Raw genomic sequence first — 13414 nt, 5'->3', positions numbered from 1 at the left:
AGTCCATGTCTGCTTAACAGTTTGTTTTAAGCAATTTAATACGAAATGATCCTACCCTGAATATTTGCCTTGGCAACCAGTTTAAAAAAAAAAAAAGCACTGGGCTATAGAATCTTTTTTAATATATGTCCAGACTGTCAACCTAAATTTAGTCTGTTCTGAGACACAGAATGATTTTCTTAAAGATTTGTTTATAAAAATTGAATTGTGCAGCAAACTTTAAATTGCGTTACACAGAAACAATGAAAGTGAGAAGTGGCTTAAGGTATTATTCAATAGGGTACAGCATCTAAACCAGTAAAAGTCTTTTATAGACAGATGAGCGGTAACATAAAGCATTCAGGCCCAAATGTCCGTAATATGAACAGGTTACCAAAGATCAGGGTCCTTTTATTAAACTGTGGCAAAAAGTAATCTTAGTGCACCTTTATGCAGGTCTTTCCTGCAAGCTAAGGCCATTTTTACTGCAGCCATAGAACGGCCGATTTTCTATTGCTCGTATTAATGGCCATGCACTAATGTTGACTTTAGTGTACGGCAGCAAAAAAAGAGAGGGTTCAAAAGTACACAAAATACAGTAAACAAAAAGAAGCACAAAGGAACCCAGAACTGGATCAATTGTCTAACCCCTGAGGCAGGCGCGATTGAATGCCGAAACATGGCCCATGTTGGGTCAGTTACATCAAAGATTGTACCATTGTTCCAGTTCTGAGGACCCTTTTGTGCTTCTTTTTGTTTGCATTTAGTGTACGGCCATTTTTAAAAATTTCCCCATGAGCACTTACTGTTGCCCATTTTGTAGGCGATAAGGGCTTATGTGTTATCCCTGTGCTAACCAGTTAGTGTACATTAATGTAGATGCGCTAACTGGTTAGCGCAGGAATGCCCACTCTCTGTGCCCCTGACATACTCCCCTCAAAAAAAATGTTTTAGTGTACAGTTAGTGCACGCACATTCCAACACTGCCATGTGAATCTGTAGTGTGTCCCTCAGTAGCAGTGGCGTAGCCACAGGTGGGCCTGGGTGGGCCGGGCCCCACCCATTCAGGGCTCAGGCCCACCCAACAGTAGCATATGTTTAGTGGTAGCTGGTGGGATTCCCAAGCTCTGCCACCTGAAGACTTTCTCCTGATGGTAATGAAAACGCTATTCTCCACGATACCAGCACCTGCGCATGCTGCTGCAGACTGCCAAGGTGGAAAAAAGCATTTTTCCACTAGCTGAGATATTTTTTTTGGGTGGGGGGGGGGAGAACACTTGGTGCCCACCCACTTCTTGCCTAGGCCCACCCAAAATCTGTTGTCTGGCTACGCCCCTGCTCAGTAGTCTGTTTTTTGCTGCATTAGGCATGCATTAGAACCCAGCACAACTTAGTAAAAGGGTCCAGTAGATACTGTAAATCTCTGAAGAAAGGAATGAAAAGGTGCTTCACTTACCAATACTACTACCCATCTCATTTCTTTTAAATTTTCTCAAAACTAGCAGGTGTTCTAAAATAAAGAAATGATTCATATATATAAGTAAAATGGTATTTTTAGCCTTTAGAAATGGACTTTAACTAGCAGTTATGCTAGGAACCTCATCTCAGTCTTAACCCCTCCCTCCAAGGTAAGCCATTCTCCACCACATGAAGACCTCACCCCTTCTCCCCCTACCCATTACCTTCCGTAATGGATTCCACCCATTCCGGAGTGTCCTTGTCTTCACTGACTGGAAGCACATTAAAGCCTTCCTTTTCTGTTCCCTGCCAGAGCTGATGGATTCTGCCTAGCACCAGGCAGTGTTCTTCAGCAGCAGTATGTTTTACTCCTATATGAACTCACAGGCACCTTTGCAACTGTCCTAAACAAAATAAACAATATTCTGATCAATATGTACAGTATCTCCTGTCATCTTGGAGGTTTTAGCCTTTCTTTAAATTATTTTTTTATTTCTTCAATATGTATGAGATCTTGACTCTAAATTTTTTGTAAGATATATTTTTTGTTTCTGTAAGATGTATTATGCTTGTTTTTTTGTTTGCTTGCTTTTAGTTGATGTGTTACCATTTCATTATGGCATGCAAATACAGCATAGTAACCTTGTTAAAAATACTGAATAGCAGTAGGGCTGCCAAGAGGGGAGGAAGGGGGGGGGGGAATTCCCCAGTCCCGTCGCCAGCATGCTGCCTGCTTCTGGGTCTGTCCTCCCCTACTCCTGTGTGCCTCCCAGGACCTGGATGATTGTAGTAATATCACGTGATATCACGTTAATGCAATCATCCGGGTTCTGACTCCCGGCATGGACAGGAGCAGGAGAGGACGGACTGTGGGAGCAGGCATGCAGGAAGCATCTTGCTGGCGCTGGACCAGGGCCCAGGCTCCCCTCTTGGAGGCAAACACAGACAGGTAAGGGGCGGGCAGGAGCAGTGGTGCGAGTGGAAGGGGCAGCTTGCAGTGGTCCAGTTCTGCCCCGGGCTCGGCTATGTCTCTCAGAGGCTCTGAATAGCAGTATGTCTTCTAGTTTAATGTGAATGCCATTATTGTATTTGTTGGGTCTATTCTATGCAGTAGTGCCATAATCATTAAGGAGTCATTTTACTAAGCCACGGTAAAAAGTGGCCAGCAGTAGTGCGAGTGCGTCTTTTCGGCGTGCGCTGGGCCACTTTTTACCACATCTAGGAAAAGTGGCCTTTCTTTAAGGAGCCGGAAAATGGACGTGCGCTAAAATTGAAACCAGTGTGCGTCCATTTTGAGCCTGAGACCTTACCGCCACCCATTGACCTAGCGGTAAGGTCTCACGCGCTACCCGAGTGGTAAACATGCAGCATGTGCCAAATACTGCTTACCGCCAGTAAGTGGCCCACAGTAGAAAATAGAAAATTATTTTCTACTGCAGGATTCAGCGCACGCCAAATTCAGAATTACTGTCTGGCTCACATGCTAGATGGACAGTAGTGCCAATGTGACATGCTCTGTATGCGCTTAGGCCCTCCCGTGCCTTTGTAAAAGGGCCTGTAAGCATTTTGGATAATGAGTTTTCATTGTTTGTTGGGGGGTGTTTACAGATCTTGATGAGTGTACGAATGGAACACATCACTGTAGCCTGAATGCACAGTGCGTCAACACTCCTGGATCATACCGCTGTGCCTGTACCGATGGATTCAGTGGAGATGGGTTTACCTGCTCAGGTAAGAGAACAATATAAGAAATATGCCATTTCATTTAGTAAGTTTATAATGATATAAAGACATGATATAATGAATGATATAAAGACATGAATGTAAAGGCAGATTTCAGATAGAAGGTACAAATCAGAATCGAGACATCCAGTTCGGGGTGTGTACCAGTCCAGTAGTATTTTAGAAAACAATCCCTCAACGTGGAATCTTTTTAAAAATACATGAAGGAATGAGCATGTATGTACCAGCTACATGTGGCAGGAGCACCCATTTAATAAGTGTATCGCTCCATGGTGCGATCATACCTTGAGTATTGCGTGCAATTCTAAACTGTGCTATAAATAAATAAAAATGAATTAATTAAAAACGATAACAGAATTAGAAAAGCTTCAAAAAGGGCAACCAAAATGATTAAGGGGATGAAACTCCTCTCATATGAGGAAAGGCTTAAGAGGTTAGGATTCTGTAGCTTGGAAAAGAGACGGCTGAAGGGGAATATGGTAGAGAATACTTAGTGCTGTAGAACAGGTAACATTAAATCAATTTTTTTACACTATCAAAAAGTACAAAGACTAGAGAACGCTCAAGGATTTTACATGGTACTACTTTTAAAATGGACAGGAGGAAATATTTTTTCACTCAATGACTAGTTAAGCTCTGGAACATGTTCCCAGAGGATATGGTATCAGCAGTTAGTGTATCTGGGTTTAAAAAAGGTTTGGACAAGTTCCTAGAGGAAACGTTCATAATCTGCTATTGAGATAGACATGGGGAAAGCCAGTGCTTGTCATAAGAACATGAATTGCCATATTGGGACAGACCGAAGCAGTGGCGAAGCCACAGGTGGGCCTGGGTGGGCCGGGGCCCACCCACTTAGAGCTCAGGCCCACCCAACAGTAGCAATCATTTAGCTGTAGCTGGTGGGGATCTCGAGCTCTGCCAGCTGAAGTCTTCCCTCTGATGGTAATGAAAACGCTACTCTTCATGATACCGGCACCTGTGCATGCTCAGTTTTCAGCGCATGCCTGCTGCAGACTGCCAAGGTGGAAAGAAGCATTTTCCTGCCAGCTGAGATATTTATTTGGTGGTGGTGGGGGGGAGAGAGAACACTTGGTGCCCACCCACGTCTTGCCTAGGCCCACCCAAAATCTGTTGCCTGGCTTCGCCCCTGGACCGAAGGTCCATCAAGCTCAGTATCCTGTTTCCAACAGTGGCCAATCCAGATCACAAGTACCTAGCAAGATCCCAGAACAGTAAAACAGATTTTATGCTGCTTATCCTAGAATATGCAGTGAATTTTCCCAAGTCCATATTAATAATGGCTTATGAACTTTTCTTTTAGGAAATTGTCCAAACCTTTTTTTAAACCCTGCTAAGCTAACTGCTTCCCCCCCCCCCCCCCCCACATTCTCTGACAACGAATTCCAGAGTTTACTCATTGAGTGAAGAAATGTTTTCTCCGATTAGTTTTAAATTACTACTTAGTGACTTCTTTGTGTGCCCCCCTAGTCCTAATATTTTTGGAAAGAGTAAACAAGTGATTCACATCTACCTGTTCCACTCCACTCAGTATTTTATATACCTCTATCGTATCTCTCCCAAGCTGAAGAGCCCTAGCTGCTTTAGCCTTTCCTCACAGAGAAGTCATCCCATCCCCTTTTCTCATTTCCGTCACCCTTCTCTGTACCTTTTCTAATTCCACCATATCTTATTGTGACCAGAACTGCACACAGTCTTTGAGGTGCCGTCGCACCATGAAGTGATACAAAGGCATTATAACATTCTCTGTTGTGTTTTCCATTCCTTTCCTAATAATTCCTAACATTCTATTTGCTTTCTTAGTCATCACTGCACATTGAGCAGAGGATTTCAACATACAATCAACGATAACACCGGGCGGGTCCTTTTATTAAACCGCTTAGGCGCCTACGCGCGCCCAACGCGTGCCAATTCAGAGTTACCGCCCGGTTACCGCATTGCCCATGCGGTAATTTTATTTTTTACGTGCGTCTGCTACACGTGCCAGAAAACGTGCATAGGCGATTACCGCACGGTTAACATGAGAGACCTTACCGCTAAGTTAATGGGTGGCGGTAAGGTCTCAGACCTAAAGTGGACATGCGGCAATTTTTATTTTGCCGCACATCCATTTTCAGCAAAAATTAAAAAAGGTATTTTATGCAGGTATGCTGAAAAATGGATCTGCACACGCCCAAATCCCGTGCCTGCACTACTGCAGGAAATTTTTCAGTACACCTTAGTAAAAGGACCCCCTAGATTCTTTTCCTGGGTGGTGACTTCTAATATGAACCTTGCATCATGTAACTATGTTTTGGATTCTTCTTTCCCACATGCATCAATTTACACTTGCTCACATTAACACCAGTCTCATAAGGTCCTCTTGCAATTTTTCCACAATCTTCTTGTGATTTAACAACTTTAAATCACTTTGTGTCATCAGCAAATTTAATTACCTCACTAGTTATTTCCATCTTTAGATCGTTTATAAATATATTAAAAAGCAGCGGTCCCAGCACAGACCCCTGGGGAACCCCACTATCTATCCTTCTCCATTGGAATCAGTAGCATGAATCTTGCTGTTATTTGGAATTCTATCAGGTACTTGTGACCTGAATTGGCCACTGCTAGAAGCAGGATACTAGGCTAGGTAGACCATTGATCTGAGCCAGTATGGCTATTCTTATGTTCTTAAGTGTCAATGTCTAAAATATTGACCCAGCCAACACTGCAGACATGCACTTGCAATATAAAGTATAACAAATATCCAGTGAATCTTCAAACAATAATCATAAAGTAAACACAGACTGTATTAGAAGTGTTTTATAAATCTAACAGAACCTCAGCAGTGCAGCTCAAAGCAATATAGCTCTAAAGACCTGGAGACTTACAACAATCACCTCCTCATCGGTTCTTAATCTATCAATCACAATAATTTCTATTCTTTTTAATTAATATAGAAATGTCAAAATTGTGCTCATCTTTATAAAATTCTCGTATAAATTTGTTGGCTCGAGGAAACATATTCCGACATGCACCATCTTTCACTTCTTCAAGGATAACCCCCTCACATTTAGCCAGACTCGTCTTGCTGACCACTGTTGTAGAGACCTGCACGGGAACAGGGTTTTGTGGGAATCCTGCGGAATCTGCGCAAATCCTGAGGGAATCCCCTCTGGAGCTGCAGGATTCCCACAAAGACCGAAGCAGTTCTATGGAGTTCCCGTGTGGAAGCAGTTTCTGTGAGGTTTCCATGGGGATGGAAACAGTTCCTGTGTGGTTCCCATGGATGTGTAAGCTGTATTTGTGCCAGCCTCTCACCTACCAAGTATCAAGTTATTTAAGTGCAGCCTCCTCCTCCTCCTCCTGCTTGCTTTAACAGCGCAGATGCGGAAAGTCTTCCATTAACCCTCTCTGCTTCAGACTTATGTGCAGGCCTCAGCTCTGACATAGGCACAAGGTTCAGAGGTCACCTGACCTACTGGCACGTTCATGTGGTAACCTGTCAGCATATAGTGCCAGTGAATCAGAGACGAGTCTTACATGTGCATACCAGATTATTCCAAGTTCAAACTTCCATTCTTTCCTTGCCTGCAGTGCTGTTGCTCAAACACAAAGAGAAAGAGCCGACCAGAATTTTTTTTTAGGTACCATTAAATTCTGCTGGGGATGGATTAAATTCTTTTTTTTTATTTTACATCTTTATTAATTTTCAATTATACATTTATATAAAATAAAGGGATGGATTAAATTCTTGCAGGGATGGGTGGGGACGGGTTAGGTTCCAGTGGAGATGGGCGGGAACGGGTTAGATTTCTGTCCCCACACAGCTCTCTACACTATTGGCTAAATAAGAATAGTAGTCAGCAAGACTGGTCTGGCTAAATATGATGAGCTTATCGTTGAAGAAGCGAAAACGAAACATGGTGCATGTCGGAGAATTTTATAATAATGAGTACAATTTTGATACTTATATAATGTTTCAGAATATACATGTGTATGAGCTAGCACATATATGCCTGTGTCTGTCATTTTATAATTTGTCAATTTTTATTTAGTGTTTCTTATTTTTTCATTACTTTTTTTTTTTATTTAGGGCTGTATTTTAGTTAAAATTTGCAATTGTGATTAATCGCATGATTAAAGGTATGCTGTTTATTTTTTCCCCCCACCGCAGCTCCTTGTAACTTTAAGCAATGGAGGATTAAGTGACTTGCCCAGTGTCACAAGGAGCTGCAGTGGGGAAAAAAATGAATAAATAACATACCTTTAATCGCAGAATTGATTGTGATTAAAGCCTTTTCTTACTACATGGCTCAAAAGGAAGTGGAAATGGCTGTCCTTGCTGTACATGTCAGCACATATACGTATATTTGCCAGCATCCTTGCATGTATTTTACAATAGGCCCCTTGTTCAGCAGAACATTTTGTAAACTACTGAGGAAATTGAAAAATAACCAGACTTGGAAACTGTAGGTAACATTAAGAGGTTTTTGTTTTACTAAAGATTAGCACATATTATGTGCAGCAGGGCCCACGGGTATAAAATGGGCTTTGGGCAGATAACATGAGCTAACCTTTAGTAAAAGATGCTTAAAAGCTCTTTCTTACTAGAACATAATAGGCAAGATGAGCTAAGCCTCCCCAGCCCAACCTCTGACTTTCCTGTCTCTCCTGCTGCCTTCTTAGGTCGGCGGCAGCAGCAGCAAAACAATGTGAAGACATGCAAGATCATTTCCCTATGTGCACTGCTGCTAGCTCTGCAAGTCATGCTCCCCCCCCCCCCCCCCCAATGTAACTTCCTACATCAGGGAGGTGCGATTGGCAGAGCTGGAAGCAGGGTATGCAGGGAAAGGGTCCCACACATGTTAATTTTACCACTGATTCCACAGTCAACCTGCTGCCAACCTAGGAAGGGTGCAGTGTGAGTGGGAGGGAGGCGGAAGAGACAAATGGGACAGTGCTGAATGGGGGGGGGGGGGGGAGAGAGACAGAGACGGGCTGTTGCTGGATGGGGAGGAAAGACAGAGAGAAATGGGCTGATACAGGATTAGGGGTAGGAAGAGATAGAAAGAGAGAGAAAAGGCTGTTGCAGGATGGAGGGGAGAGACAGAGTTGGGCTGATGCTGGATTGGGGAAGAGTCAGGAACGAGTTGTTGCTGAATGAGGGAGAAAGATAGAAAGAGGGAAAGAGAGAGAGCTTATGCTGGAGAGGGTGGAAGAGAGTCAAAAAGAGATGGGTTAATGGTGGGGGGAAGACAGAGAGAGATGGGCTGATGCTGGATGGGGGAGAGACAGAGAGGGGTGGGTTGATGCTGGATGGGGGGGGGAGAGAGAGGAGATGACTGGATGGGGGAGGGGGACACAGAGGGAAAGACAGAGAGGAGATGGCTGCATGGCAGGGTGAGAGAAGTGAATCATGAAGGATGGAGGGAAGAGAGGGAGAGAAGCTGAGAATGGGGAAAAGTAGGAAGACAGAAAAGGGAGATGGATGATGGACATGGAAAGAGAAGAATTGTCAAATAGACAGGAGACCCTGGCAAGAGAGTTAAGTCGAGACAAAGGAAAGCAGATAGAAGATACTGACCAATTGATTACAAAAATAAAATGACCGGACAACAAAAGTAGAAAAAGTAATTTTATTTTCTGTTTCATGATTAGAATGTATGTACATCTGCCAGAGATGATTGGAGCTCGGGGGTACTTGGTTGAAATTTGTTTGACTTAGGGGGTGCTTGGTTTAATGAAGTTGAGAAACACTTCACTCCAAAATAGATAGATAGATAGATAGATAGATAGATAGATAGATAGATAGATAGATAGATAGATAGATAGATAGATAATGTGACTTTTATAGACTGAATTATAGGTTCTATCATTGCTGACCAAATGTTTTGATATTTAAATTATCTGATAATAAATAGTTAAAATATATACAGGACACAGGTGAGACCGCCTACCTTTCTGGTGCATACCCCAGAGTTTGTTTGACAATAAAGCTGTTCATGCATTCCTTATTTCTGAATGGGAAGAATTTAGCATTACAAATTGACAACATTTTCAAACCTCTGGATTGTTGTGGGAAATAGCATAGACAGTTTTGAGGGGTGAAATAATTTCTTAAATGTAATTTTGCTTTAAATGCCTGAATTGCCAAATTTTGATGTTGCATACCTATCTCGAAAAACCCAACAGGTACATAAGTACATAAGTAATGCCATACTGGGAAAAGACCAAGGGTCCATCGAGTCCAGCATCCTGTCCCTGACAGCGGACAATCCAGGTCAAGGGCACCTGGCAAGCTACCCAAACGTACAAAACATTTTATACATGTTATTTGCAAAAATTGTGGATTTTTCCCAAGTCCATTTAGTAGTGGTTTATGGACTTGTCTTTTAGGAAACTGTCCAACCCCTTTTTAAACTCTGCCAAGCTAACTGTCTTCACTACGTTCTCCGGCAACGAATTCCAGAGTTTAATTACGCTATGGGTGAAGACAAATTTTCTCCTATTTGTTTTAAATTTACTACACTGTAGTTTTATCGCATGCCACCTAGTCCTAGTATATTTGGAAAGCGTGAACAGACGCTTCACGTCCAACTGTTCCACTCCACTCATTATTTTATATACCTCTATTATATCTCCCCCTCAGCCGTCTCTTCTCCAAGCTGAAAAGCCGTAGCCTCCTTAGTCTTTCTTCATAGAGAAGTCGTCCCATCCCCGCTATCATTTTCGTCGCCCTTCGCTGCACCTTTTCCAATTCTATTATATCTTTCTTGAGATGCGGCGACCAGAATTGAACACAATACTCAAGGTGCGGTCGCACCATGGAGCGATACAATGGCATTATAACATCCTCACACCTGTTCTCCATACATTTTCTAATAATACCCAACATTCTATTCACTTTCCTAGCCGCAGCAGCACACTGAGCAGAAGGTTTCAGTGTATTATCAACGACGACACCCAGATCCCATTCTTGGTCCGTAACTCCTAACGTGGAACCTTGCATGACGTAGCTATAATTCGGGTTCTTTTTTCCCACATGCATCACCTTGCACTTGCTCACGTTAAACGTCATCTGCCATTTAGACGCCCAGTCTCCCAGTCTCTTAAGGTCCTTCTGTAATTTTTCACAATCCTCTCGCGAGTAAACGACTTTAAATAACTTTGTGTCATCAGCAAATTTAATTACCTCGCTGGTTACTCCCATCTCTAACTACCCTTCTCCATTGTGAATACTGCCCATTTAACCCACTCTCTGTTTCCTATCCTTCAACCAGTTTTTAATCCACAATAGGACATTTCCTCCTATCCCATGACCCTCCAATTTCCTCTGTAGCCTTTCATGAGGTACCTTGTCAAACGCCTTTTGAAAATCCAGGTACACAATGTCAGCCGGCTCCCCTTTGTCCACATGTTTGTTTACTCCTTCAAAGAATTGAAGTAAATTGGTCAGACAAGATTTCCCCACACTAAATCCTCACTGCTACCGCTTTTGCTGCATCCTGTTGGGCCTACACAGCATTTGAAGAAACTCTTAGTTCATCTCAGTGTTGTATTGCATCCCATCCTTGCCAGAAAGAAGAAGTTGAATCAGAGGGGACAGGATACAACAGGGAAGGCTCTGGGAAACACACAGTATGAGTTTCTTTTATTGTTGTTGTGGGCCCAGCGGATACAACAGCAGCAGCAGCAGCAGCAGCAGGAGAGTTAAAATTTGAGCAGTCCAGGGCTTGATCAGCATTGGGAAGCCAGTGGTCTGGAAAATGTGTTCATGAGCTGGTTATGGCCTTTGTATTGTGGTTTGGCGGGGGGGGGGGGGGGGGGGGGGACAGGACGACCTTGGATTACATACATCATCAGATAAACTAATTTAAGTGTCCTAACACTTGGTCAGTTACCCATAATAAACCCCACAATATGGAAGGAATTGAATAATTCCCTGATTATTGCCCTTCTTTTGTAGATGTTGATGAGTGTGCAGAAAATGTAAATCTGTGTGACAGTGGACAGTGCCTGAATATCCCTGGTGCATACCGGTGTGAGTGTGAGATGGGTTTCACTCCAACTCGTGACACTAAATCTTGCCAAGGTAAGTCACTAATAATACACTTTTATTTTGGGGCTTAGATTGGATGCAGCTATGGAAACAAAATACTAAGTGTGTGTAAAATGTATTTCTTCAAGCAGGGATCATTTTGTAGCACAAATCTAAATTATGGTGACGTTTTCCTTGTTTTCAGCCAAGAATCTGTAGTAGAGATCTTTTGTTATTAAGTTTTCCCAACGAGAAACATTATCTTCACTCACAGAAGTGTGTTGAAAGGTAGCTCAACTGTTTATTGAAAAAAATATAGTGTTTTATTTAATAAATTTATCAGTACCGTAGAAGTTCATCCATAGAATTTTCCTTTGTTTCTTTCAGCCTGTCACATATGTCCTCATACTCTTCTGGAACTAATTTTAAGAACAAACTATGATTTGATCTCTCACCAAATAATTGCTGTGTTATAAGTCATGGTGGTTTTGACCCCCAATCGTTCCTTTTGATATTGACTGAACCTAAAAAGGTGATAGTTATTCCACGTGATCTTGAATGCACTTGTTTTTTTACCAAAATGTACAAATGTAGCTTAATAAAAAGACATAGAACATGAAGGTTCAAGAAAGTCTGCAAGACCCATCCAGTTGGCCACTTCTTCTCTTCCTGTTGTAAAACTGTAGAACCCATTTCAACCTCTTTGTTTCTTTGGAGCTCATTTTTGAAGCAGATAGATGTTTCAAAATGGCCAGAAACTCATCCGTCTGCTGAAAACTTCTAAATTGCAATTTTTGAAAAGGCAGAATCTGGACATTTTCCACTGAGTTCATCCAAATAGCAAGGTGGTATGTTGTAGGTGTGTTTTGGGCAGGACTAGGGCAGGCCCAGAATTAGGACATCGTTCAGTGATAATGGAACAGGAAGATGTCCAAGTCTAAAAAGAAGTACATTTTTATCTAGATCTGTTCAATCATGTCTAAGTTAAAAATAAATAAATAAAGATTCTCTGAATGACTGGTTGACCACTGAAAGGATTAAGGCATGACCCCTCCTTAATCCTCCAGTAACATAATAACATAGTAAATGACGGCAGAAAAAGACCTGAATGGTCCATCCAGTCTGTTCAACAATCACATTCATTATCAATTCAAGATTTAACCCTTTAGTGTCCAATGTTCCCATAATAAGCCATATAGGAACAGATTGATAGGAACATTGGACACTAAAGGGTTTAATCAACAATGAACGTGATATTATATACTTGATCATGGTCTTTCAGTGGTGTTTCTTGGACATAGATCATAGAGGTCCATCTGGCTCTGTTCTTATGTTCCAGTGGATGCTGTCACTCTCCCACCCCCTAAGAACTGAAACTAAAAAGAGATACCAGGCGCTATCACAGCATCAGGTGTTATGGGCATACTCAATATGGCTGAACTCTGGACCCAGAGGATCATTTTGTCTACAAATGCTGGCAGATGCTTTTTTCTTTTGAAGCTCTGCAGCAATTCAACTCCTCTTTCCATTGTGAAAATCCTCCTGCTGACTTGAGCCTCAGAAAATCAGGGACTTCTGTAGCTTAGCTTTCCCACCTCCAGCCTCTTCTCTGGCTTTCTCTCAACTCCCATACTCCAGTTGTATCAACAGTATCTGAGTTCTAACTGCACATGGGAATTAACCCTGTTACTGCTGGTAGAGGCAGGGAGAGTTAAGCACCTTCCTGAGAGCTCCACTAGCAGGATTTAAATGAATCCGCTCTAGGTTTTTGCCATTATCTACCTACATGATTTGCTTGAGTCCCACAGTAAGCAACTATTCTTCTGTTTCTGGTTTTACTCCAATCCAGGGAAGGTAAACTTGGTATGATTAACACTCGCCTTTATAAATTCAAAAGGATTGGAACCTCTTTTTAGTGAGGCCCCCTTAGAGATGTGCAATATGGTTTACTCCAGCTTCTTATTTTGATTGAGCAGTTTGTGATTTAGGAATAAACTACTGAGAACATAGTAACATAGTAAATGACGGCAGAAAAAGACCTGCATGGTCCATCCAGTCTGCCCAACAAGACAAACTCATATGTGCTACTTTTTGTGTATACCCTACTTTGATTTGTACCTGTCCTCTTCAGGGCACAGACCATATAAGTCTGTCCAGCACTATCCCCGCCTCCCAACCACCAGCACCGGCTTTAGA

The 13414-nt window shown here is 42.3% G+C and overlaps 1 protein-coding gene across 1 annotated transcript in view; it reads left to right on the top strand.

Moving 5' to 3' along the window:
* The window catches only part of FBN2 (fibrillin 2), a 526098-nt gene that overhangs the window by 290718 nt on the left and 221966 nt on the right, over positions 1 to 13414 (top strand). The window contains 2 exon segments of the mRNA XM_030191959.1: positions 3046 to 3168; positions 11147 to 11272. Coding sequence (XP_030047819.1) covers positions 3046 to 3168; positions 11147 to 11272 — 249 coding nt within the window.

The sequence above is a fragment of the Microcaecilia unicolor genome, chromosome 2 (assembly GCF_901765095.1).
Source record: "Microcaecilia unicolor chromosome 2, aMicUni1.1, whole genome shotgun sequence".
Classification (NCBI taxonomy): domain Eukaryota; kingdom Metazoa; phylum Chordata; class Amphibia; order Gymnophiona; family Siphonopidae; genus Microcaecilia; species Microcaecilia unicolor.
This window is presented reverse-complemented; position numbering and strand designations above follow the sequence as displayed.